At 41.3% G+C, this 26,359-nt stretch overlaps 1 protein-coding gene across 5 annotated transcripts in view; it reads right to left on the minus strand.

Moving 5' to 3' along the window:
• Nucleotides 1-2,878: 2,878 nt before the first annotated feature.
• RYR2 (ryanodine receptor 2) overlaps nt 2,879-26,359 on the minus strand; it is a 365,044-nt gene continuing 341,563 nt past the window's right edge. For all 5 annotated transcript variants that reach the window (XM_063124341.1, XM_063124340.1, XM_063124339.1 and 2 more), the window contains 13 exons: nt 25,828-25,914; nt 24,001-24,219; nt 21,719-21,849; nt 20,499-20,541; nt 19,257-19,390; nt 17,588-17,648; nt 16,624-16,770; nt 15,842-15,976; nt 13,105-13,261; nt 8,857-8,921; nt 5,971-6,071; nt 5,055-5,106; nt 2,879-3,996 (listed from right to left, as the gene is read on the minus strand). In XM_063124341.1, the coding sequence (XP_062980411.1) occupies nt 3,901-3,996; nt 5,055-5,106; nt 5,971-6,071; nt 8,857-8,921; nt 13,105-13,261; nt 15,842-15,976; nt 16,624-16,770; nt 17,588-17,648; nt 19,257-19,390; nt 20,499-20,541; nt 21,719-21,849; nt 24,001-24,219; nt 25,828-25,914 (1,428 nt within the window). In that variant the 3' untranslated portion in view covers nt 2,879-3,900. The remainder of the gene's footprint in view (nt 3,997-5,054; nt 5,107-5,970; nt 6,072-8,856; nt 8,922-13,104; nt 13,262-15,841; nt 15,977-16,623; nt 16,771-17,587; nt 17,649-19,256; nt 19,391-20,498; nt 20,542-21,718; nt 21,850-24,000; nt 24,220-25,827; nt 25,915-26,359) is intronic.

Below are 26,359 nucleotides of genomic sequence, written 5' to 3' on the forward strand. Positions count from 1 at the left end.
ATCAATAAATCTAACTCCCAACAACTGCCTTAGATGATGTTTGACCATCTGCACTGAGTCCCAGTGTGGCATACCTCCGTTAAAGGGCATAATCTTTAGGACAGCCTGGTATGTCTGTAAAATGTTCTGTGCCCCCTAAAGGTTGCTCCTTACTTTCTTTGAGGATGCAATCAGCAGGTGATTTAGATTGGGCTGAAGAAGTAGTTTTCTTCACTAATACTGGGAGTTGGTTGGAAGCAATACGATTTCCAGAATCTAAACTTCCACTTAAGGCAAGAGAGACTAAATGGTTTAATAACCTCAATATTTCACTTAATTGGGAATGAATACTTTGTGTCGTATTAGCCACCAGAAAACACTGATTTGCCAAAAGTTCCATAAAAGATAAATCAAAAGGAAAAGGCTCAGGTTTAGTAGCCTCAGCCTTAGGAGGAGAACGGCAAACATCTTCAGCTCTAGGAGGAGGCTCATTATCCCTTCCCCTCCTTATTGCTTTACTATGATTTTAGTAGAATGTAAGCCTATGCGGCAGGGTCTTGCTATTTACTGTTTTACGCTGTACAGCACCATGTACATTGATGGTGCTATATAAATAATAATAATAATAATCTTCAGCTAATGCAGAGTACCTATTTGCGACTGGAATAGTAAAGGCTGTCTCTTTTGGTTGAGGTTTTTGGGAAGGCAAAAAGTCATCGATTTTGGACTGCTTGAAAGATGGTTGAGGCACCAGCTCGCTCAGAGATCTGCATCTTTTCCTGCCTTTCATTGCCATTTCATCTGAACTGCCACACACCCTAACAATATGCAATCTGAGAAAGAGTACCCCGTTAAAAGATAAAAAATAAGAGTAATAGTCAAAATAGCTAAGATATTAAAAATATTAAAATATTGGCTAAGATATTAAAATATTAAACTAGAGCAGCATAAAACATGAACCGATTCCCTTCCCTCCAAGCAGGGACTTGTTTGTTTGTATATTATGGATGTTCACTCCTCTGCTCCTCACAGCCAAGTTTGCTGATCGCAAAGCACACTCCGGAGTCTTTATTTGCGACGAGGCAGTTCCTCTTGCACGGCTTCTTGCCCACGGCAGAGAGCCTCAGGCCGAGAGCCCTTTGTCTCTCGTCCTTCGGCTCGTGCCTCCAGCACCCTGGTCCCTTTAGTACCTGTAGGAGTGGGCGGGACAAACAAACACTCTCAGGCTCTGCAGCAGCCCTCCAGCCGCCAGGAACTACATAGATAGCATCTGTTCTGCCAAAAGATGGATGGATGGAAGTCCTCCCCACTGACAGTGGACATGCTATAGCTGCCATTTTAAATGGCTCCACTAAGTGCTTGTCATTATATTTATTTTTTCACCATGTTTTATAATACACCCTTTCTAGGCTTTTTTTTAAAAAAATCTTTTTCTATTTGTGGAGATGTGAAGACAATATCCCAATTTTCACGGTAAGGACTCCAAACATAGTTCACATTTGCCATGTGGAAAGATTTAATGCTGCCTCTATGTTCAGGTCCTAATGTGCATTTCAACCTTTAGCTTGCCCACTCCTTGTGATTATTTGTACACTCAGAATAATCCGAAATGTGAGCAGAGGATAAATTTTCAATAAGGAACTGCAAATTGCTAACATAGTGAGCTCTGTCTCCTGTTGTTTTTATATATGACAAAGTATATCTAAAAAATAATAATGCAGAAATAGTTCTTTAAATCAGTTCTGCCTTTCAGAATGTAAACATGTTTTAGGTTTCTCCTATCAGTTTGTCTAACATCAAAAGGAAATTATATACTGACGAGATATAGCACTGGAGTGTAGTAAAAATGTTCTAATTAGCACCATGTTTTCTGAGGGTATTTAGTGATCCTGGAGTACTCCCGTGCTAGATGCTCACTACAATACTCGTCTTTTCACAGTAGGAACTAATTTGCACAGGTATAAAAGATAACTAGATAGAAAACTAGAAAATGTCATGTTAGATGTACTTTTGCTTCCGCTGTTTCCTGCATTCCGATTTTTGAGAGGTAGACTGGAAGATACAACTTCTCAGGCAATTTAGTGCAACTGAGAAAGACAAGAAAAAATTAGGATTAAGTGGTTTAGAGATATACTTATGTGCAAGTAGCACAGCCGTGCCCAAATTAAATAATTGACATGATTAAAAAAAAGATTACAGATGGGTACCATTTTATTTTGCTGCAATATTGTGACACCATAAAGATTAATACATTTATTATGGCAGAACTGGGGAACCTCAGGCCCTCTAGATGTTGCTGTACTCCCATGAGCTACAGCCAGCATGACCAATGGTCAGGGATGATGATAATTATAGCCCAACGTCTTGAGGGCCAAAGATCCCTCATCCTTGTATTATGGAGTAAGCTTCTGTGGACTAGAGTCCAGTTCATGAGATGCATAAAGTGCGAACCTCAGTTGGCAGGTGTACCATAATGCATTTTTCAGTCTTTAAGGTGCCACAAGCCTCTTGCTTGATTTAAAAGGTAGGTGTAACAAATGGCTCACTCTGACCTAATTGAGAGTAACTAAAGACTTTTAATTTGAAGTGGTAATGTGGGCTTAAACTGGAAAATTGAGGAGGGCAGAAGGAACGACAGAGATGTTAGAAATATAATTGTTTCAGCGCAATTTCAGACAGAAACAAATTTTGAAATTAACTGACAACCTCCAAGAAGCCCAGTGACAGCAAAACCACTTTGCTTCCATTCCAAATCTCTCCTTTTATTTGTAAAGACTGGCATTACAATCAAAAAGGACTCAAATGGAGTGATGTACACGTCATTGGTGTTTCATGATGCAACTAATGAAATCCCTGAATGGATATTGCTTCACCTTTGATTTTAAAAATTGACCTAAGAAAATCTTTAATTCCACTAATGATCACAAATGGCAAAATGAACCAAAAGAAAAGTTAACAGAAAAAGAAAGTAAAACCAAACTACTGGCAAGTTCATAACATATACATAGTGGGTTGATGACACTGGTTCCAAATGTACAATAAAGCCCACAACACTTTATTACTATGAATATTATCGTGAATGTTTTCTCATGTTGATCAACTTGCTTCAGAAGGTTGCTTTTTTGTTGTTTAAACTTGCATAATAAACATGCAATGAAATAATTCTTTTTGAAGTTTTTTCTGCAGTCTTTTTGTTTTCATACAAAGATTTCATAAAGTTGCAGTGCTGCATCAGAGCATTACCAAAATAAATGTAAGAGATTAAAGAGGAAGATACCTGTGAATTTAGCTTGATGAGAAAAAACTACTTTTTATCCTGAGACACGCCATAGTCTTATTAAAAAGGTGTGCACAGCCAAAGCCCACCCAAGTCCCTCCAGAAGACAAAATAAATATTAACTGGGAGGAAAAAGAGGGCAAATAAAGAAAATATAAGATGTCATCATGCACTCATCTTCTGCATAGCTCAACCTACATATAGTAAGGCACTATTTCCCCACAACTTAGTGTCCACAAAAATCCTTTACAGCACTCTGAGAACTACAGAGTTCCTTCCAGGATGATGAAATAAATAGACTGAATGAATGTGGCTATCACATTATCCCATGTGTGTTCTCCTAGTTAAGGGAGTCATCAGGCAGTCTCAGAGGGAAAAAAGCTGTCTCAAGTCTCTTGTGTGTATGGGTTCATGTTATGTATGGGGATTTGTTGTGTGGGATTTTTTTCTCTCCTCTTCCCAGAGTTGAGTTCTCATTGTTCTCAAAGCAAACCCAGAAGAAAAAAGGACAGCTGAGTCATCAAAAAACACTTTGGTGCTCCAAACAGCGCACTGCGTAACAGAACCAGGAAATCTCGTAGATGTTTCCCAAAGGAGTTGGGAGAGGTGTGGATGGTTTCTCAAGAGATGGTCCTCAACTATAATTAGTTCAACTGGTCTTCATACTGCTTTCGAAAGCAATCACCAGCAGGGAAAAATTCCCAGCATCGCTCCTGGTACATTTTCCATACGTAGGATTCCTAGAAGACACAGAAAAGAACTATGATGAGTAGATCTTTAAACGGTCTTTGTCAACTAACCTGGGACTTTCAACCATTACTGTATGGTTGAGCATTTAATGTTGAAATATGTTTTACAAACAAAGTAATTCAAATTTGTAAAAGAATAATTTAAAAAGCACTTAAGCAAGAAATGCCAAGACTGTGGGCTGGGAAAGATAGGTGCACACCCTGGCCCCTCTGCCTTTTGCAGACCCATAGGGGACATCCCATAACGAGGGTTCCAAATCTGTCTCAGGCTTCCCAGTATGCTTGAAGGTAGGATGGAAGGAACCAAGAAGCGGGGTTGTATGTCAGATGCAAACAGTCCTCATTTTGCTCCCTCTCAGATTCATGATTTATGCTTCTGTTAGATTTAACCTGAAAAGGGGGTACGCTTTACAAAAACGTTTGGCAACTGTAATGAGTGCTCCCGCCCCCTTTCAGTGACTGCTGAAGGGTTACAGCAAAAGAGTGGCAAGCCCATTCAGATACTTTAACTGCGATGATCCATACGACCAGCACAGGAATGATTGCCTTAACTCTCAGTCTGCTTTGTTTCCCCTCAATGATATTATAACTCAGCCAAATCTGATTGCCTATGTTACACTGTGGAGTCATCATATTCACAACACAATTAGTTGGGGAAATATAGTAAATGGAAAAGAGGTGATGGTCTGTTCAGCAGATCAGACTGAACAGGTATGAAAAAAGTGATGAACGTTCAGAGGGTAGTGGTTGGGGGACATTACACATACACACAATGAAAAGGTATGTCTTTTGTGCTGAAAATATTAACATTATTTAATGTTTTCGTAGAAAATATGCAATGCGCAATTCCCTGTCCTCTCTTCCCCTGAAGCCCAAAAAAAAACTCTCAAGAGAGTTGCTGACTTTTTTCCTGCTCACAGAAGGTGCCTGATTTTCAGGAATCTTCCACACACCACAGCAGGGTGTCTAGTTACGGGTGTCAAGTCATATAAAGGTATTTTCCTTTTTCAGAAACTTCATCCTACATACTACAAAATATGTTGACTTACCTGTCCAGTATGTTCTGTTTCATCTTTATTAATGAGATACATCAGGAAAAATCTAAAATAAAGAAAAAAAGTCTTCATTTTATATACAGGAGAGATAATATTTTCTAAATTAATAAAGATGTTACTGCATATACATAAATTGATTTAAAACTAACAGTGCATCAATCTGGTCATTAGAAACAAATTGGACTCCCACATGTAAAAATGGCTATATTTAACATTTGTTATTTTACAGATATAGGTACAGACATCAATGAACCATGGTTCATCAGACCAGGAACAAGAAACATCCTTGCATACTTCTCCTCACCCTTCCTTCCTCCCCTCGTGTACCTTGCTTCCTTAAACTATAGTTTCCTGTGACACTCAAATCAGATAACCATGATTTAAGGCAGGGGTAGGCAACATTTTTAGGCCGTGGTACATTTGGCAATCTGAGAAACTGTCCTGGGAACCATCACAACATGGCTGCCATGGGAAAAGACCAATAACCTGTCAAAAGGACAGATTACAAGGCAGGGATGGAGGTGTGAGCCCAAACACACTAAGCAACTCCTTTGAATCCACAATTCACAATCTCACTGCTGGTAAGAAAGTGTGTGTATGTGTGTGTGTGTTTTGAGAGGGCAAGGTATCTAAGCACCTAAAAAGGTGTCCAGGTGCACATTGGTGCCTGCGGACTAATGCTTGGCTTAAGGCCTTCTTCCAAACCAGTATATGAAACCAGAATCTGATTTCTGGGGCAGGTGGCTCGATCTTTTCTTTCTTCATGGAAAACAAACGCAACTTCCTTTGATTCCAGTCTGATATGTGACTTTTGACAGTATCATGAGTTACAGAAGAGTTACACTTCAAAAATACCATTTTGTTTCATTTCCTTATGATGTTATACGTTTGGAGATATTAAACTACTTACAGATAATTAGCCAAGTTGTGCTCCTGTAGAGTGTGTGTTTCAAAACCATGTGGCACTGTGTCAAAATAATCATTACCTATCCCACAGATAAAGCATTTGGTCTAAAAAGAATAAAGAAAACATGTACATAATTCGAATATTCTGTATCAGAGGAGGAAAAGGTCTGAACATATATACTAAGTTTGCAATTTGGTTAGCAGAGGCCCTTGCTTTAAGGTCTTATGCTGGATCAACCAAGTATTTAAATAGAAATGTAGTCGTCATCATAACCTCTCCTCTCTCTGTGATAAAATACTGTGATAAGTAAAAGGGAAAAAAGCAAGAGAAGGCTCACTGCTGAAATGCAAAGTTTCCTCACTGCTTTTCCTATTTGTGTCTGGAGGAGCCATATCTCAGTGATATAACATATACATTCCATGCAGAAGTTCCCAAGTTCAGTTTCCAACATCTACTGGTAAAAAGGATATCACTGCATGAGTCTTTGTAGAGCCATGGGTTGTAATGGCCAACAATCAGACAGTATAAGGCAGTGTTATATGTTCATATGCCAGAGTAACTGAAACCCGTAGTGCCTGGGTCTCCAATCTTTTGGGGCCCATGGGCACTTTTGGCATTTTGAAAAAGTGCCCTGGGTGCCAGCACACATTGACTGCTGGTGGGGGGGGGGGATCACAAAAGTGTTCACGCATCCTCCCTTACCTGTGTTTGTGCATGAATGTGCACCTTGTGTGTACTATCCACTCCTCTCTCTCTCTCTGGCTCTGCTCTCTCTTTCTAGTGCCTTCTGTCTCTCTCTGGCTCCTTTCTTTTTCTCTTTGGGATCCCCCCCTCTCTCCTCCCCTCCCCTCTTTCTATCCTTGCCTCCTCTTGCTCTTTCCTTGCCTGCTTTTCCCTCCTTTTTTCTTCTCTCTCTCTCTCTCTCTCTCTCTCTCTCTCTCTCTCTCTCTCTCTCTCTCTCACACACACACACACACACACACACTGTTTTTTGCTCTCTCATTCCTCTTCCTCCCCCTCTCCCCAGTTCCTGTTTTATTCCACCCACCCACCCTGGGTCCTTTCTTTTTTCTTGTCTCCCACCCCCCTTTTCTGGCTCCTCTCTCTCTCCCTCTCTATCTCTCTGGTTCTCCCCCCCCCCCCCGGCTGCCATTTCTCTGGCTCCTCTTTCTCTCACCCCATCCCTATGCAACAGAACAGAGTGGTTTTTCCATTCTTTTGCATGGGGTGAGAAAAAGTCCCCCTGCTGAAAATCAGCCAGTAATTCTACCCCCATCCCCAAGGGCCCTGTTGCACTAAGGGTCCTTGAGGGGAGTGAGACTTTACTCGCCACTCCCCACCCCACCCCTCAATACAAACATACACCAGCCGTTTTTAACAAGGGGCATGTTTGCTCCCTGTACAGGCCTATGATGAATTGCTCCATAGGCTCATATAGGGAAGAAAATAGCTTGGAGGGTGCCTCAGCCAAACCACTGCCATCATAAGTTTAGAAACAGAATAAGGGCTTGCTTTAGAGGGCATAACAAAAGTGATAATAAATATAGTCTTCAGTACCAATAAATAAGCTTGAAGATGCTTAGTACCCTGAGCCAAAGCCACACCAGACAGTATTCTACCTATTAAAACTTATTTGCACATTCTGATACAGACCTAACGCTTCAAATTGCAGGTGGACAGCAGATTATAAGGTTGAATCCTACACATCAAAAACTACCTGCATGACAGCAAAAGGTAAAGCTGGAACCCTCTCCCTGGCACGCTAACTTTAAACTTGCAGGAGATATTTGATGATGCGAGGATGCCTTTAAAGTTGTGACTCACTGCCTGCATTATAAAGTTGTACACTCCGATAATAAAGCTTGCATTTCCAGGCTTTGAAATAGGAACCTTGCGGATTCATAATGATTGACTCAAATATGAAGCAGTTATTATGACCTCATAATTCTTTTTCAGATCAGATTAAAATCTGACCCCGAAAAGTATTCTGCTCCTATCATCAATCCCACCCCGTCCTCTAAAATGGGTCCCCAACACCCGGTCCGGTCCCGGTCCATGGCCTGTTAGGAACCGGGCCGCGCAGGTGAGCTGCTTTCACCCACCCACAGCCACCCCAGCGTACCTGGGCGCGGGGCGCCATCTCGCCTGCCCTGCTGAAGCAAAGCCAGGACGCTGGGGTGGGATGGCTTCGGAACGACACACCCGGCCAGAAGCCACTCTGGGAAAGCAACTTCTGGGCGTGCCATTCCGAAGCCGCCCACCCCAGCATCCTGGCTTCGCTTCGGCCCACCAGGCCGAAGCGAAGCCAGGACGCTGGAGTGGGGGGGCTTCCCAAAACCATCCCCTCAAACCCCCCCCCCAGTCCATTGTCTTTCACGAAACCAATCCCTGGTGCCAAAAAGGTTGGGGACCGCTGCTCTAAAACCCAGCCCCACTTAGCTGCCTGCTGCTGCTCTTGCAACAATTGGGAGGGATTAACACACACCCTTTTGACACGTGGGGCAGTACAGAAGTGTGCCAAGCAAATCTGGACTTGGGAAATGTACTCCCAAGGGCTACTGAAGATGTCATCCCTTGAGAGTACTGCATTTCCATACTGTACCTTTGCCTAGCATACTGCTACGCAGTGCACTAGCTGTGAAAGGAAGGAAAAAAGATCACACTCTTTAATCCCTCTCTTTCACCACAAGAACAGCAGGAAGGCAAGCAAGAGGGGTTGGTGTTTGCATCAGGCTGAGCAGGCCGCAGACGTTTTCCAGAGCCACGGGTATTTTATATGATCCTGAAAATGCAAATTATTTCCTGGCCATTTATTTTCTATTACATGGTTTAGGGGATATTTCACAGAAATATGGTACGGATTATGAAGGGAATGCTGACATTTATTACCTCCATGTCTTCTTTAACTTGTTCTTGCTGATCTCTTAATTCTCCAAATGCATCAATAATTAATCCTGGTAATAAATAAGGTGATATTTTAAACATCTGAGCATTGAATTATGACACAACCTGTCAAATCAAAACCCTAAAATGCAATGTAAACTTGAAGGTATATACTTGAGCATAGAGTACCACATATTTTGAAAACATTTTTCTGGCTAGAGGTCCAAATAAAACTAGCGAAACCGCACTCTTGAATTTGTTTAGATTTTATATCACAGGATTTAGTGAGGTGTCTGCAACAAGCAAACCTATGTTAGATACATTCAATACTCAAAACAGCTCCAAAGTTTGTGGCAAACAATTGTTATGTGTACATTGATGTCACAATGATCTGCAACAGACCCACACTATGGGTGTTTCCTGGGCTGAAAATGCCCCCTACACTTTTCAGGGGGCACTTTTGGGGTGTCTGAAGAGAAACCTAACATTGTTGGGGAGGCAGGTTCTTTCCCATAGCTGGCACTGGATTTTACTACTTTTTTTTAAAAAAAAAAAAATCCTTTCCTGCCACTTCAGACAGAGCTGCAATAAGCAGCAGCTTGTCAGGGTTTTTCATTGCCAACAAAATGGACCAATGGGAACAAAGCTACATCGTGCTGTAGCATTATTCCCAGGGGCACTGTGGGTGAAAGAAAGAAAGAAAAAGAAAATGCCCACGCACCCCCCAAATGGGTCATGGCACAGGCCGTTTCTACACCTGCCTTTCCCCCCCCCCCCCCCCGGGATCATCCCTGTGCATGCAAATGATACACAGGCAATCCTGGGAGCAGGCAGGGACGGTCCCTCCATTTTCCTGGGATAATCAGGTTTAGAAAGGGCCATGGAATCGTTCACATTGGCAGTGAGGAATGCTACCAGGCTGCCTGCTGATTGCAACTTCACTGCCACTTGAAGTGGCAGCAAAGTTGTTTTACCAAAGAGAGAATGTGAAACTGTGTGTCACCTCATCTACCATGGTAAGCCACCTACCAGCCCCCAAAATATAATTTCTCTCAATCCCCAGAGGTAGCAAAAAATCTTTGAGTGGGGGGCATTCTTGTCCCACTGCCACCTCCTCTCAAACTGACAAAAACCACTGGGCTGACTACTTTGGCCTAACTAGCACTAGTTAAAAGATGCACGTGTCATCCATTCTGCAGTGTATGCTGCAGGAAATGCCTGTGTACATCTTCGTATTTGCCATATAAACTGGAGCTGCACAAAGTGCTATTCAGAGAATAAGACAAGAGAAATAATTGTTTTTGGTCTATCATCATCATCATCATCATTATTAATATACCGCCCCATAGGCAAAGCTCTCTGGGTGGTTTACAAAGATTTTAAACCCTTTCGTCCACCTCACAAGGTATTTGCATATGGAGTACAAATCTTAATTGCTAAACGGTGCCTTATGTGACGATCTCCAGAGACTACATCCTTTTCATTGTTCTAATCAAGCTTGCATATTAGTAACGCAGTCCCATTAATGGAGCTCAACAGAAGTAATGGGCCATGGCTTAGGAAAAAAGGGTAGGGGAAATAAATCAGCGAAGAGCCAAGAATATAATAAAAGGAAAAGGGAAATTTGTTGCAGCAAAGGGATAAAGTAAAAGAGGCTGAAACCTATCTGGTAGCCACTGGGGAGGCAGGTATTCGTGGGCATAGACTAACTGTGCAATGTGCTACATAGAGATGTTAAATCCGTACTGTCTGAGTTTCATGGATTATCAGGCGCCTTTTGTTCTGTTGTCCACTCATTGACAGAAGAGGGTTTTTCTCAATTTCCCAAATTGGTATTAGTGCATACTTGCACAAATCCCCCAAAATGCACATTTCCCCCCTTTAGTTCAATGGGGGTAGGGAAATGCACATTTTCAATTGGACTTTTTCATAATTTTTTTATAACTACATTTATGTCCAATTCCAGAATATATATATATTCAATTCCAGAATATATATATATGGACCACATGACGTGGAAAATTTGGGCCTCTGTGTAATCTGCACTCTGGATTTATTCAAACTCATTTGAATCCATTGCGGATCTCTCCAACATCCCTATAGGATTAGAGATCTTGTAGACGCAGGGCTGTCGCTTGTGCTTTCCTGGGGTCTCACAGACTTAACAATTCCATTTTAGGCAGGAATTATGTCCAATTCACCTGTTTCAGTTTATAACATATAAATCATATGTGTATGGTTGCCATTTGGGGATGATCCTTGAGAGCTGGAATGCTTTTCACCTCCATTGTCATGTTTTGTAAACTGCCCAGAGAGCTTCAGCTATGGGGCAGTATATAAATGTAATCAAATAAAGAAATAAATAAATAAAAAAGCAGCATGTGATGCATTCAACAAGTACCATTAGCTCTATTTTGATATATTCACATGATGTTCTACCAATTCAACCTTATTTGTTCCTGAGCCTACATTTGGCTGTTTTGGCATATTCCTAATTACCACGACGCAGGAAAAGCCACTAGAAGGAATGGAACACCTGAACAGAACATCTCTTTCTGAAAGGAGGATGCTCCATGGCTCAGACCACTTTCAGGGATAAATACTACCATTGGCCTACAACATATGCCAGCAGGAGCTGCTGGCAGCTCACAGATAGAAAACTGACCTTACAATCCTCCTTATGAGTCGACAAATCTGTTTAATATCTTATTTTATATCCCCTACCCAAAAGAGGGGATATTATTCTAGCTGAATAGCTTCAGCCAGGATTATCTATATGGTTGGGATTCTTTTGACTTAGGCGCATAAGGTGCTAAAACAGATTATAGAGTATTACTGCCCTGGTTCTGCAGTGTCCAGAGGGATTTTGCTGGCTGCAGCTGGGTGAGGAATTTGGGGGCAGTTGTGTTCTCAGATGAAAGAATGGTTCTCGGAAAGGTACTGCCACTCGCAGAGGCATTCCGAGAAGGATGAAAGAAATAGTAGAGGCCTTTGCTAATGTTGTGCTGGAAGCTTTTAAAAAGGAAAGCAAAGGAAAACTATAACCTGAAGCTTCACTCAGATGCTGTTGTGAGCTTCCTTCCTCTGAAGGAAGCTTACAATAGATAAGACCTTCTACGGCTTAGATAAGACCTTCTAGGGCCTTCAGGACAATAATTACATTCAAAGGAATGCAATTATTGGAACGGGAGTTCCAGAGCCTTGGAGCAGCTGCTGAGAAGGCCCTCTCCTGTGTTCCTATCAGGAGTGCCTGGGATGATGGCAGGACCGAGAGAAGGGCCTCCCCTAAAAATCTCAGGGTACAGGTAGGCTCAAAAGGGAGAATATGGTCTTTCAGATAACCAGGACCCAAGCTGTACAGGGCTTTATAGGTGATAACCAGCACTTTGAATTGTGCCCGGAAACAGACTGGAAGCCAGTGAAGCTGGGGAGTTACATGTTCCCTGTAACCAGCCCCGGTCATCACTCTGGCTGCAGCTCTTTGAACCAGCTTGAAGTTTCCAAACACTCTTCAAAGGCAGCCCCACATAGAGCATGTTACAGTAGTTGAAACAGGATGTACCTAAGGCATGTGTCACTGTGGCCAGGTCAGACATCTCTAGAAACCAATGCAGCTGGCACAGAAAAATGTGTTCTTCTACCACCCCCCACCACCATTCTTTGTATACCATGCGGTTGATGGAATTCCCTATGGTAGATTTAAGGTTAACAGTTCAGAATCCTTCTTACGTCTACTCTGTGCAAGTAAGATAGTCCATTCTGCTTTTCTTGTTCTTCTTTTGTTCTCCCTCACAAAGAGAAGCCTTGGCCATATAAACCCTTTTGCCAGCCTGTCCTTATGTCTAGAACCTCAATCTAAAAATGTCCCCTTTAAAAATCTATTCAATTCTTGAAGATTTTTATAAAGAAAAGTATGGCTTCATGCAGGGAAGAATACCTGCTTCTTTACAATGAGGCAACTGATTAAGAAAAGAATTGATTCCTCTCTACTAAAGTAGATGAATTTCCATATAAAAGAAGTCTTCCATCTGGTTGAGACCATTCATTCTCAAAGCCTTAACAAGGCACTGAATTCATGTAAAATAGTTTCTGAGCATAAGCAAACGTATCAGATACAGGCAATTTACATATGTTGGATGGTGCACAACATGTCTTCCTACCATGTGCTGGGAGGAAAAAAACAGCAGGGAAAGGTGATTTTTCAATTATAAATTAAAACACTAAATAAATTGGTGAAAAGCAATGAATACGTACCTTGTATGATAGCTAGTAGAATAACAATTACAAAGAAGAAAAATGTGATATCAAAGATGATTCGATAGATTTCATATTCATCGCCTGCTGGATCTTCAATTTCATCACCAATTCCACCACCAGCACGCACTCCCACATACATGTGAAACATGTAGCACTATAAGCACATGAGAAGATACTGATATTTAAAAAAACGTAAATTCTAGGAAGCCCTAAATGGAAGGAAGCCCCATTTACTCAGAATGTCCTTCACTTTTTGAGGGCCAGAACTGCAGATAAATTTATTTATTTATTCATTACATTTTTATACCACCCAATAGCTGAAGCTCTCTGGGTGGTTTGAAAGGGAGTGGGAATGTGTATCTATCGGAGGGAAAAGGGCGAGTTTGGACAGAATCGGCCGGAGTTCTCCTTTAGTGCCCATTCTCTCCCACCCACCCCAATCACTTTTCTTAAAAAGTATCACTATGAAAAAGAAGAGATTTCCAGCCACTTTCACAGTGGGGTGGGTGGGTAGGTTTGAAATCTACTCCATTTGGGAGGTGGGGGGTATCGATGATGACAGGAGCTGGCAGAGGGTTCCAAATACTTTTCTTTTGCAAAAAAGGGGACTTGACGCTGCTTCAAGTGGTGGCAGAGCTGCAATCAGTATTATTATTTGGCTGCTCTTTTTTTTTTTTTGCTCAACTCCACCCTCTCAAATCTCCCCCACAACCACCACTGTCAACAAAAATATAAGCCAGTTCCTTCACCACAGTGTGCCCTCCTCCAGCACAGACTAGAGAAGGAGTTTAGAAGCATCTGTGTCTCAGTTTAAGCTAACACTGCACTGCTGTATGTCCAACAAGAACAAACTGTAGTTAGTCTTAGCTATGGTTTATTGAAACAAGACTGACCAAACCATGGTTTCTGATCCTGGCTTCCTGCAATAAATCATACTTTGAATTAACTGCAATTCCCAGTTCAGACATAGTGACAAACAGAAGTTAGTTTAAAACAGCTCTCCCCAATCAGGTGCCCTCCAAATGTTTTGAACGTAAACTCTCATCAGCCCCAGCCAATGATAAGGAATGCTGGGAGGTGTAGTCTTAAACATCTGGAAGACACCTGGTTGGGAAAGGCTGGTTTAAACCTTTCATCCTCCCCCAGTGTGTGGCAAAAGAGGAGAGAGGAATGATTGGGCTTGGTCACATGGCGCTAATCTATGATTTCATGTTGTATTTGTCAAGGATAAAAATCCACTTTGGTTGTAAGGTAACTCTATTTTATTGAGTGTAATACAGCTGTATGGAGAAAGTCCTGCAGACAAAGAACTTCTCCCAGAGTTGCCTTACAACCAAAGTGGATTTTTATTCCTTGACATATCAGAAACAGGCCATTCTCAACATTAAACTGCACAGACACCATGAAGAAGAACAGGATTAATTCCTTGGGCAGTATTTTTGTTCTGAAAAATGGTAGAAAACTGCTGTAGCTGGGAAAGCACTGTAAGGGATTGAAGCGGTTTCCTAAAGGTTAGAAACAATGCCAATAACAAATGACAAATTGTAACAAAAATAAATATATTCCTAAAAGGTCAAGTTTCACATTTGGTTCTTTTCAACAGTAAGAACTGATTCAGTTGGAAAGGGCAGTAGATACAATTCTACAACACAATCAGCATATTCTCAAAATACTAAAGAAAACTGTGTTGCTAAAATATTTGAACATAATAAATTAGCCCTTACTATCACCACCACCCCAAAAGAGCCTATCACTGAGATTTTAGCTTTTTAAAAAGGGCTTCCTGCACACAGCCTCAGCTTCTGGATCAGAGATTTGCAGCACCAGGTTGTGCTTACAGTTACCCGTAAGCAAAAAAGTCGACTAATTTGCACTTAGAACCAAATGGACTGCAACCATTTTTGAAGGGTATAGGGACTGTAGCATTCTCCCTGAGATCAAGGAGTAGTATACCCTATTTCAGTTCACTAACTAATCAGCCTAAGCAGGCTGTTATTTGGGGGGCACCAAATATTACAGTTTTTTCTTACCCAAGAGTGAGGACTTCTGTTAAAGAAAACTCATAAGTTTAAATGAAAGCTACCAATATTCAGTCCATCCCTATAAAAATTCTTTAAGGTCTGTTGAACTCTAGGTTGGCTCCAGGTATTGAGGGATCCTGAATATGTTACCCTCTGTGAGCCTCCTGTTGGTGGTCATCCCTTAAAGCTTATTAGTTGGCAGGCAAGCATTAAGACGGCAGTGTCAACAAGTCTTCCACAAGCACAGGGGTGGGCAACTTGTCACCCACCAGGGGGTTTGGCCTACAACTCCCATGATCCCTCATCATTAACTATGCAGGCTTGGGCTGATGAGAGTTGTAGGCCAAAACATTTGGAGAGCCACAAGTTGCCCACTCCTGCTCTAGTAGAATGAATGAGTGTGCCTGTAATTCTGAAGCCTCCACACTTCTGCATGAACAAAATTCAACCCATAAAAAATTGCTATCCAATAATGCTAAGCTCTTCTGATGTCTCTATTCTGACTAAAGAATTATTTGATACTAGTAGCTGCAGAAAAATCAGAATCCTTCTAACCTTCAGTTACAACTGTCTGCCTCCATCAATTTATAGTAATAGAATCTTCCATTATCTTAAGCCATTGTGTTTTACAGTACCCATACTGAGTACAGTTATATGATAGGGATCAAGTACTATATTAACAATATAAGAAGATAAACAGAAGTACGATTTACCGTTAGCATATCATCACATTTCATATCTGGCATATCTCCATCTTCACTCTTATTGTAGAATTTTCGGAAAAAATTGAAGGCGACCACTGTGTATAGGTAAACAACCACTGCCAACAACCCCACTGTCAGCACAAGCTAAAAGTAAGTGGCATAATATAGGAATTAGGAATAAAGAAATAACACTTCAACAGATGAAGAAAAGAATAATTAACTTTCTGTGCTGAATGCAGCACATGAAGAAGATTCCTTTATTTTAAAAAGTAAACAGAAAATAGGTATTTGCACAAGTAACAAAGAGCATTTCAATTTCCCTCAGGCAGAAAAAACACCATCAAATGATCGAGTCTACATTGGATTAAGAAGTACTCTTCCACATCAGCAATACTTACAAACAATACCTTGTGGACTAAGGCTGTACTCCTGAAAGTAATTCCCTTTGAACACAATGGTAATTATGTCTGAGTAGACATACATAGGATGACACTGTAAGGCTGCCATCCTAAACACACTGACTAAGGAATATGCCCCACTGGAAACAACTACAGATAGGATTGTGCTGCACAAGGCATTCTTAGTCCCACTGTGCAAACGTCCCTTGTCTCTCTTAGAACTGATGAGGCAAAATCAGAGTTGCAGGAGCAATACAGCCATCATCACATTTCCTTTTGAATGGTAAAAATACATATGATGAATGTTTCTGTTGGTATTGTTCCTTAGTCCACTTGATTCAAAGAATGGTGTGAATTTTTCTGTGCAGTTAATGATACAAAAAGCAACATTACCTGTTTCCCATTGTGGGTCACTGATGACAGAATAGTTCGCAGTGTTTTGAATCCCATTGCTATGTCAAGGAGATGAGCAGCAAAGAAAAAGTTGTTGTAATGACCAAGGATTGACATGGTCATATACCAGGCCAGGTAAAGAAATGACTTTTTAGGGGCAAAGAACAACAAAAAAAATCATATTAGAAAAGGGAATGGACCAAAAAGAAAATCCAGTAGTTCATACGATCAGTCGTAAGGGTCCTACTGATCTGCTTCCTCCTCCTCCCTCCCCACTTGGGAGTTCTTTCCCACACCACCTTTCGTCTTCCTCCTTGCCCTCCTTCCCCAGTCCTCAATTTCCGCTGCCACCACACTCACCTTCTTGTCCTCCTCCCACACTCCTGCAGTTTCCTTTTCCTTGCCGCCGCACTCGCCTCTTCCTCCTGCTACCTGCTGTTTCCTTTCCCTGCCACCATGCTCCATTGCTCTTCCCTTGCCCAGGATTGCACTCACATCGTCCCCGTCCACATGCACCCACAAGTTCCTTTCCCCCTCCACCCTACTCACCGCCTTTCTTCCGCCTCTGCCCACGTGGGATTTCCTCCCGGCACTGCTGCACTCACCTCCTTTTGTTTCCTTTTTAAGGCTACTGAGGTGAGGACAGAAGTGGCAGCGAGCAAGAAATCATTGGTGGGAGTGGCGGGGAGGAGGAAAGCCGTGGTAATGGCGGCAGAGGTCTGGCGGGTGTACTCAGGGGTTGTGGGAGGTGCTACACTGCCGACCCTGATCTACAGCATCCAGCCAAATAGAAAAAAGAATTATATTACATATCAGATAAAAAGTATGGTAGAATGGTTATCTGTATGTGCCCAGAATCTTAACGTATCAAACATAGGTTTTTACTGTTAAAACATTCAAATCTCAGATTATAAACCAATTCTCTAAATAGTGCTCTAATTGATATTTGATCGTATAAACTCACATTATCGGTGAAAACAACTCCTAATTTCCACATCTGATACTTTACATCAATAGAATTCAGCCTGGGGGGGAAAGCACACATAAAACACACAATGGGGAACAGCACTGCATGCAAGATGTAAGGAGCATCTCATCACTGAACTGTTTTTGATCTAGCCGCGAAGCATATGAGAATTCATAGGATTCAAATTCCTGCCATTGCTGTGAAATTTTTCGTTCTCACTGGGCTTTTAGGGTAAAAAAGGGGGCCTGTTGATGCTGCTTTTTTTCTTTTCTTTTTACTCACATGCCCATCAGAGCAACACTTTTATTTACTTATTTATTTATTTATTTATTTCATATACCGCCCCATAGCTGAAGCTCTCTGGGCAGTTTACAAAAGTTAAAAACAGTAAACATTTTTTTAAAAAGTATACAAAATTTAAAACCATCAAAAACATAAAAACAACAGTATAAAAACAACAGTATCCATTTAAAAACAAAAGTTCTGGGGTCCGTTAAAAAACAAACCTAGCATTGTTAAATGCCTGGGAGAAGAGGAAAGTCTTGACCAGGCACCTGAAAGATAACAGTGTTGGTGCCAGGTGAGCCTCATCGAGGAGATCATTCCACAGTCAGGGGGCCACAACCAAAAAGGCTCTCTCCCTTGTTGCCATCCTCCAAGCTTCCCTTGGAGAAGGCACTTGAAGGAGGACCTTAGATGTTGAGCACAGTGAACACGTAGGTTCGTGTCAGGAGAGGCGTTCCATCAGGTATTGTGGTCCCAAGCCGTGTAAGGCTTTATAGGTTAAAACCAGCACCTTGAATTGGGCTCAGAAACTTATAGGCAGCCAATGCAATGTAATATCATTCTACGTGTCTTCTGGGTAAAAACAAATGAAAGATGGCAGTTGCGAGTTAGTGGCTACTAAGTTTCATGTCTAGCCCAATTTCACCTTACCCTCAAATCAGTTTCACCCACTCCATCCTCAAAATGCTCTCCCCTGTTCATCACCTGCAAAACTGGGGAGCCCTAGAAAGGTTCTTTTACAGGGCATAAAAATGATGGTTTTGGAACACTTATTTGCACCTCTTTGTTCCACCTTTTGAGCGCAAATGCTTTAATAAACTATTTGGTCTTTAGGGACCTCACACCTGTGCTGGCAAGCTCCCTGCCTCAGCTTGATTGTTTCAAGGGAGTCTGAACCTGGAAGGTTCTGCCCCCAAAGAAGCCAGTCACCAAGACACACAAAACACCTTGTATCTGACATCTCTAGTTTGTTTTTGTTACAGTTAATGGCCCCAGTCCAGATAAAGGTAGTCATCCTTAAATCCCATTAAAATTAATGAGACAAGTTAGTCACAGTGTTTTCAGTGTGATGCAAGCATTACTCAAGTACTTCGTTGAAGATCTTATGCTTCCTTACTTTCAAGAATGGCAGCTGTTGTTTAAAAGCTGTTAGCCCACCGCCCCATTTTTCAAGGTAAATGAAATCACAGCTCAATTCTACTCAAATTCCTCCTCAGCACCAGTTAAAAACTGTGTTAAGAGAAAGTCCTCTTGATGTGAAGCTTCTATTGCTGAAGTAAGTTGAGAATCTCAAGTCATTAAAACATGAGAAATAGATTTTTAAAAAAAAGAAATGAAAAATGTTTGAATTTTTTTCCAAGCAAAGTTTTAAAAAACTTACACAGCTGATAAAGAACTATCTTTTTTGGGTTTCTTTTTTTCTCGGGCATCGCTAAAATCCAGAGCAGCTTTGTCCATTCCCAGCAATTCACTGATTCTGTCCTTGCCGTAGAACTCTCCGTATTTATCCATAACCTAAAGGAATGCATGTGAATATTATTCTCTTCTCTAATTTATAAGGGCAATCACACACACACACACACACACACACACACACACACACACACACACATATATATATATATATATATATATATATATATATATGAAACCAATTTATTCCAACAGCCTAATCACAATGCAGTTAAGATGAAATACTAGAATACAAAACAAGAGTTATGCAGTTATTGAGCACAAAGGCAACACAAGGGCTTCTGCCTCTAGCAAGACAGAGCTTTCTTGGGTCATGGGCTGAGACCTATTCTCAGCATAGCAGTAACCATCAACTAAAGTGTGTTATGGCAGGCTGTTTACATGCCATCAACATAAGCCTTATTTGTGCATTTGGGTGAGGTTCTGAGCCTCGTGTTGAACATATGAAGGTTGCAAGTGGTGCTGATGCCTGGAGGGACATTGGGGACTGGGCTGGTACATGTCTGTGCTCCCTCCCCACTTTAGGCCCACGCGTATTTTCATATAAGGTTGCAAAAATAAATATTTTCCTGAACAATTAAAATGCAACACATACAAGCAATAGCACAATGAGCCATTGCAAACAATGGCCATGAGCGAATGCCATCTGCTTACAGAAAGGAGTTTCTGCATGCAGATTGGCTCCACTGGTAGTATGAAAAGCCGTTGCCCAGAGTGGCATTGCATAGTTTTCATCCTAGGCCAGAGTGTGCATACACTGCTCCTGATTGGGCTGCGCCAACCTTTAACAGGTAATCTGGTTTGTCCCTCCTTTCCTAACAATGATGATTAGGGGTTAGATGGGAGGAAGGGGAAAGGAAGTACTGGGGCCCAGTGTAAGTGTTAAGAACGCTCTCTCATCTCCTTAACAGGTGAGTGGTAATATCATGTGACAGCACTGATCATACGACTGGAGTTTCACGATCAGTGCAGCCAGCTCAGCCGTCTCCTGAACACATCGTTTCCTGCAATTAGGCCAATAGGGGCAAAGAACCTTGGCACATCAACTAATAGACATAGTACATTATGTACAAAAGGGTGTATTTCTAGAATTTAGACCACACATTTTGAAAATAAAATAGATACTCCAGCAATAATAAAAAAGTATTACCTTCCTTTTCACAAACTTGTCCCAATAGTTATTAGGAAATGACCTAAAGATATGAAGGACAAATATGCTTAAATGTAAGCTATCACTAAGGGTAAACATTTTTTCCTGAGTTATAAATTCACAGCTAACACTGTTGAAGGTGTTGGGGATGGCCTGGATATAAGCTCAACACAGATATGTATTATAAAATAATTATTTACGGAGGAAAATGTGCTCCGTTCATCTTTGAGATGACTAATAATGGCTGCCACCACCTTCTGATCTGAATACAAGTATAGTGTGACATCAGGATGTTCCTTGTGTCCTTGCAAACATCGCCTACCACAAGCCCTAGGCTGGGAGGCGGATGAGAAGCCATCCCCTGCTGTGCCGTGTGCCAGATCTGAATGACTCATGAGAATGAGTCATGAGACTGGCAACCCACAACGTGGCCCAGGTAATTAGGTGAATGCTGGTCGCACAAGCAGTACGCATGGGAGAAACAATCCATATTGCATGTTTCCCCCACTGACCGTGCAAACCCGGCCAATGCCTGGCTCTGCACCAGGCTTTTCAGAAGGATGACTCTCTAAAGAGATAGGCAGGTAGGTAGGGGTTGCATCTGCTGGGGCTGCTGCTGAGGCAGATGGGGGAATTTGCGGCTACTGTGAGAGGGAGTTGCGGTGGCGGCTTTTCTCCTGGCTCAGAGGGCGCAAGAAGTTGTGCTGCTGCCAGTTCATGTCCTCCTTTTAAAGGAGCAATGCGGATAATGTGCAATTACTAGATTTCTCTAATAATGCAAGTGTCTTGAACTATTTCTAGCATTTTAATATAGGTAAAGTTTAGCCAGCTTGACTTTATGAATGAACATTTCTTTTTTTCTCTTAATGATGTTAACTGCACAATCCTATGCATGTCTACTTAAAAGTAAGTCACACCAAGTTCCCTGGACTTACTCCCAGGTAAGTGTCTACGGGATTGTTGGATAACTGCATACTAAAATGCTTCATGCCTTGGAGGGGCATTTTAAACAGAGCTGCTGTTTGCAGGATATAAGAAATTTCAGATTTCTTATATCTCACAACAAAACAAACTGAAATGTACATTAGATATTTACAACTGTCTCAAGTCTTGGGATTTTCTGTATTATAGATGTTTCCGATTACTATTCACTCCTGTCGAAATTGAGTGAAAATTACATAAACTGTCTAACTTCAAGAAAGATAAATAAAAATGCTCACTGTGTGTTGATGACAAGTCTATCCCACTGCCCTTTAATATCGTCTTCTGAAGGCTGTTCTGTAATATACAGCCCATCAAATTCCAATTTCCTTGCAACTTCTTTTTCTCGTTTAAATATAACCAGTGGAACCTGCAATTGAAAAATAAACATACTATATGTTAGTTTAAATTCACTGCAGCACTTGAAGCAGCTATCTTTTAAGAACAGCTGGCTTCTGGGAAAAACAGAACGATGGAATGAACCTGTGCAAGTCCAGAAAGGAAACATTTATAATGTTACTGGGTGGATTAAAATTATAAAATAAATAAATAAAGTGGCTTGAATCTAGCCCAGCACTTCTGCAAAGAGAAGGCACTGCAGTTCAGTGGAGGCCACACTCAAAGATGGGGAGATAGGTGATTTTTGTACGATTCCCCCCTTCTCCCTGAAACCACCCACACCAACTCCCGCACTATTCCAGAGCATCCCCAATCCCTCCAGAAGAGCTTTTTGAAGAGCGCAAGGGACCACAGGGGGAAAGGCGAATAATTAAAAATCAACTTCCTCCCCTTTCATGAGCAGAAACATCCAGTGAGGCAAAATACACTAACAGATCTCTAGATCCAACTCAGTAAACAGTATGTTCTTTTTTAAAAAAACAAAGAAACCTGGATGATTCCAGAGCACACCCTGATGGATAAGAAGGAGAAAGCTTACTGAGCCAATTCTATTTTGCATTCAGGTAGAAAAGTTATTTTTCAATCTTTATTGTATTTGCCCTCACAACAACACTTTGAGGTAGACCACCGCTGTATAAGGTTACCCAATGAGGAAAATGCAAACAAGATAAAAATATGTGCTGAAACACTGATAGAAATTGCTTCCCTTTTCTACTGTCCAATGATCCCTCTTCTTGTTTGTTTACGAGTAGTTATAAGCAGCTCTGAAGATTTCAAGGCAGTGTACACAATTCACAAAATTCATAAAAAAAATAAAGAGCAATACATAGAATTCATAAGATGGTGGGCTACGGGGAAGGTTTGCATATGGGTCTTCAACATCCACCTGAAGCACAAGGGGATTACATTTGTTTACACTGGGGAAATACTAAGGGCATACAGTGGCATCAAACAGGTTAAATAGGAATGGGTGGCTTTTCCTTGTTTCATGCTGTTATTGCTCTATAAGTTCGCTTGAACCAGAAATCCATACTGCCTTCCGTCCAATATAAGATGGAGAATTTCTAAAATGAATCCAACTTCTGTTTTTAACCAGCTTTAGTTTCCTTTTATTAATTTATTTATTCCCCTCCCTTTCAACTATATCAATGCAAACAAGCAATCATTGATGAAGAATTGAAGGTATGTGCATAGCCATCTTAGCAACAGTAAGGTAGAGAGAGCAAATGGGAGATAATTAGAAGTTTAGCAAGCTCCATGTCCATGGTCACCACAAAGTCCTGAAATCAAAACAACTATGGCAGATTTCTAAGAGATAGATGCCATTCTACAAGAAAGACATGGGAAGGATCTACGCTGGAATATCTTTCATTTGTGGGTCACCACTGTGCCAGTATTCCCCCCCTCCCCCACATACAATCACTGTGCTGTGGGCTCATGTTAATACCACACAATAACCATAGTGTTTAGAACATACTCAAGTGCCACATACGAATGCATGATGTTGTACTTTAGGGAGAAGTAGGAGGGGTGTTAAAAGGTCACATGTATTTATTATTTGTGCCACCCCCACGGTCTGAGGTGATGCAAAAGTAGAAAGGTAATTCTCAGTTGGAGCCCCTACGATTCTCTCCCTAGGATATGTCATCAGGTGACTCGGCTGAGATACTTTAGGTACCCCTTTTCAATTTCCCAGGCTTTTGACATCTTTTCACATCTGGTGGAATCAGTTACCTCTGCTAGGATTTTGCACTGCCTTTTAAATAAGTTCTATTTATTGTGGTTGTTACATCTCCTGTGTTTTGAATGCTGTTGAACACTGCCCTGGAAATTTTAACTGAAGGGGAATATTAAAATCTTTGAAATAATGCAACAACATAGTGCACACCACCTAAACCAAATCTTAGGCTCCATTCAGAAGACACCTTAAACCATGACTTTAACCACAGTGGTTAAGCCAGAAAGCCAGGCTGTGTTCAGAAGACACCTTAAACCATAGCTTTAACCATGGTGAATAAAACAAAAGCCATGGTTTAAGGTGTCTTCTCAATGGGGCCTAAAAGATATAAGATATTGTTTGTTACTTCTTCAGTGGAGCTATAGGACTTCCTTGTTGTCTTACTTTCAAACAGTAATAGCCAATGATGCAGAAAAAGGAGATGACCGTGTGCAGAATGGCTAAAATACGGAGTGTAGGTTCCATGTAGCCACTGCTTTCTTCAAGGACATAGTGCACTGTGATGATTCGATGAGAAGGACTTTCCAGGCTGCTTAGCTTGGAGTTTTCAGCAGTGTCAACCACAGGAACCTCCTTTTCTTCAATTACTGCAGAGGTGGAAACCTGTTGAAGTAATTTTAAATAAGTGAAATAACAATTTGACATAAATGTCACATTTCAAGCAGTTACACATACAAAAGAGAACCTTCATGGGTGAATTAACTGACAGAAAACGGCCTATTCCAAAGGCATATTGTTAACAATTTCTTTGCAGAAACTCATCTGAATGGGACTGAGGTTTTGAGACTTGTCTGCTATTCCTCCAAGAAATGTAACTAAATTTGCCTGTGAATTGCAGCGAGTGCATTTCATAATTCCAGAAGTTGCAGAGAGAGAGTCTTCACTGATAATGGTGCCAAGACTATCTTTAGCAGTTGGCTAGGAGAATACTTTCCTATCCAACTCTGTATCCTTCTACATTACTGTTTAAAGATTTTGAGATGTGCCTCTATATCCATACTGCTGTGAACTAGAGATCTAAATTCGCTTCTTTTGAAACAAAACAAGTGAAGCAGTACCAAACATTACCGAGAAGCTCTGCTGTGATGGCTTGTACATTTCTATTTCGTTGCATCTCCCTAGCCCCCCATCTAATATGTTTTATTGTTCTGGAAGGCTGCACGCAGTAACCAGGAGCAAATGCATTCCTGACTTTCAGGTCATCACACTAGTCAAGCAGTTCCTTTGTGCTCTCTGCCTATACCTTACAGCTAACCTCAAGTCTAGATTTTCCCTAAAAGAGTCTTTATTGCAGCAATCAATGCTACAGACTTTCCCCAGGTATTCCTGGCATACTACCTGGTCCTCATTCATTTCTATGCTTTCTCTCTTCTCTAGGGCCAAAACTAAGTCGTCATAAATAGCCATTTCTTCTTTGCTTGTACCATCTTGCTGCCTTGTATGCCCAGATATTTCCACTGCCTTGTATTCCAAAACAGAGCTTCATACGTTGTGAAGAGCCCATGGATGTCTTTAGCCTGCACCCATTTCAACAGTACAACCCAATTCCATTGAAAGCTTGGCTCCCTGCCTGCCTGGGACCACCCAAAGAACCACAATATTTTGTGGGTCCCTTAAGTCCTAGAAAGTGATGTCTTGCAGTAGGAAGAAGCAGTGCAGCTGTTAAGTACAGCTGGCTCAGTAGTCTAAAATCTGCATGGGCAAGGTGAGCACAGAGGGCCTTGCATGGTGTAGAACCAGATGCCTCCAACACTTTGCTAGCTTCCCTCCCTTGCCCAGGTCTCTTGCCTCTACCCATGTTTGTTAAATGAAAAGCTTGTGTGCACCAGTTGCTGGGAAACATGGGTGGGAGGGTGCTGTTGCACGACGTCCTGCTTGTTCATCCCTGGCCGATGGCTGGTTGGCCACTGTGTGAACAGAGTGCTGGACTAGATGGACCCTTGGTCTGATTCAGCATGGCAATTCTCATATTCTTAGGTTCTTATATGTGGTGCTGGGAAATAGCATACTGAATGAATTCATTCTATTCAATGAAATAACTGTCCAAACATTACTGGATAATCATTGCTGCACTGCATGAATGACCCCAAACTCGGGCATCAGTTTACTAGTTTCATGGGAATTCATCATATAACTTCATGTTAGCCTTCTAATTTAATGTTAATTCGTTTATCTGTCAGTGGATGAAGAGTTAAAACGTGAAGGATTTACCTTATAGAAGAGAAGAATGAAGTTAATGGCAAATGCAACAAACAAAGCCAGCATCCGCATATTGTAGAAATTCCGAGCAAAATAGTTCTGAAAGAAAAAGTAGTAAATGCTAAACATGCTAGTTATGTCAGAATAATTAAAAGCAGTTAATCTACAGAACACTATTCTGAAGAAATTTTGTTAATGAACATATTAAAAGATTCAGACAGTTTTATAAAAATAAAAAAACTGTCCATCCTCCAAATCACATTTGCACATTGTATAAAGAGTCTAATTGAAGGTGTGTTATGTACACATCAAAACCAGTTCATTTTAGGCCCACCCTAGAAGCTGAGAGGAGGCATTCTCTATTTCCAGTCACATTTGCATGTTACTAAACTAGACTTTCCTGAGAAGGGAAAGTCATTGGGTTGGTTAATGAGGAGCAAGTAGCAGGCGTGTCCCCTTCCTCTGCTCTCAAAGTGGACTTTCCAGCAAAAAAAAAGGACCATCTAACTGCCATTTCATGACGTTACACATAGTTTCACTCACA

The sequence above is a fragment of the Elgaria multicarinata genome, chromosome 4 (assembly GCF_023053635.1).
Source record: "Elgaria multicarinata webbii isolate HBS135686 ecotype San Diego chromosome 4, rElgMul1.1.pri, whole genome shotgun sequence".
Classification (NCBI taxonomy): Eukaryota; Metazoa; Chordata; class Lepidosauria; order Squamata; family Anguidae; genus Elgaria; species Elgaria multicarinata.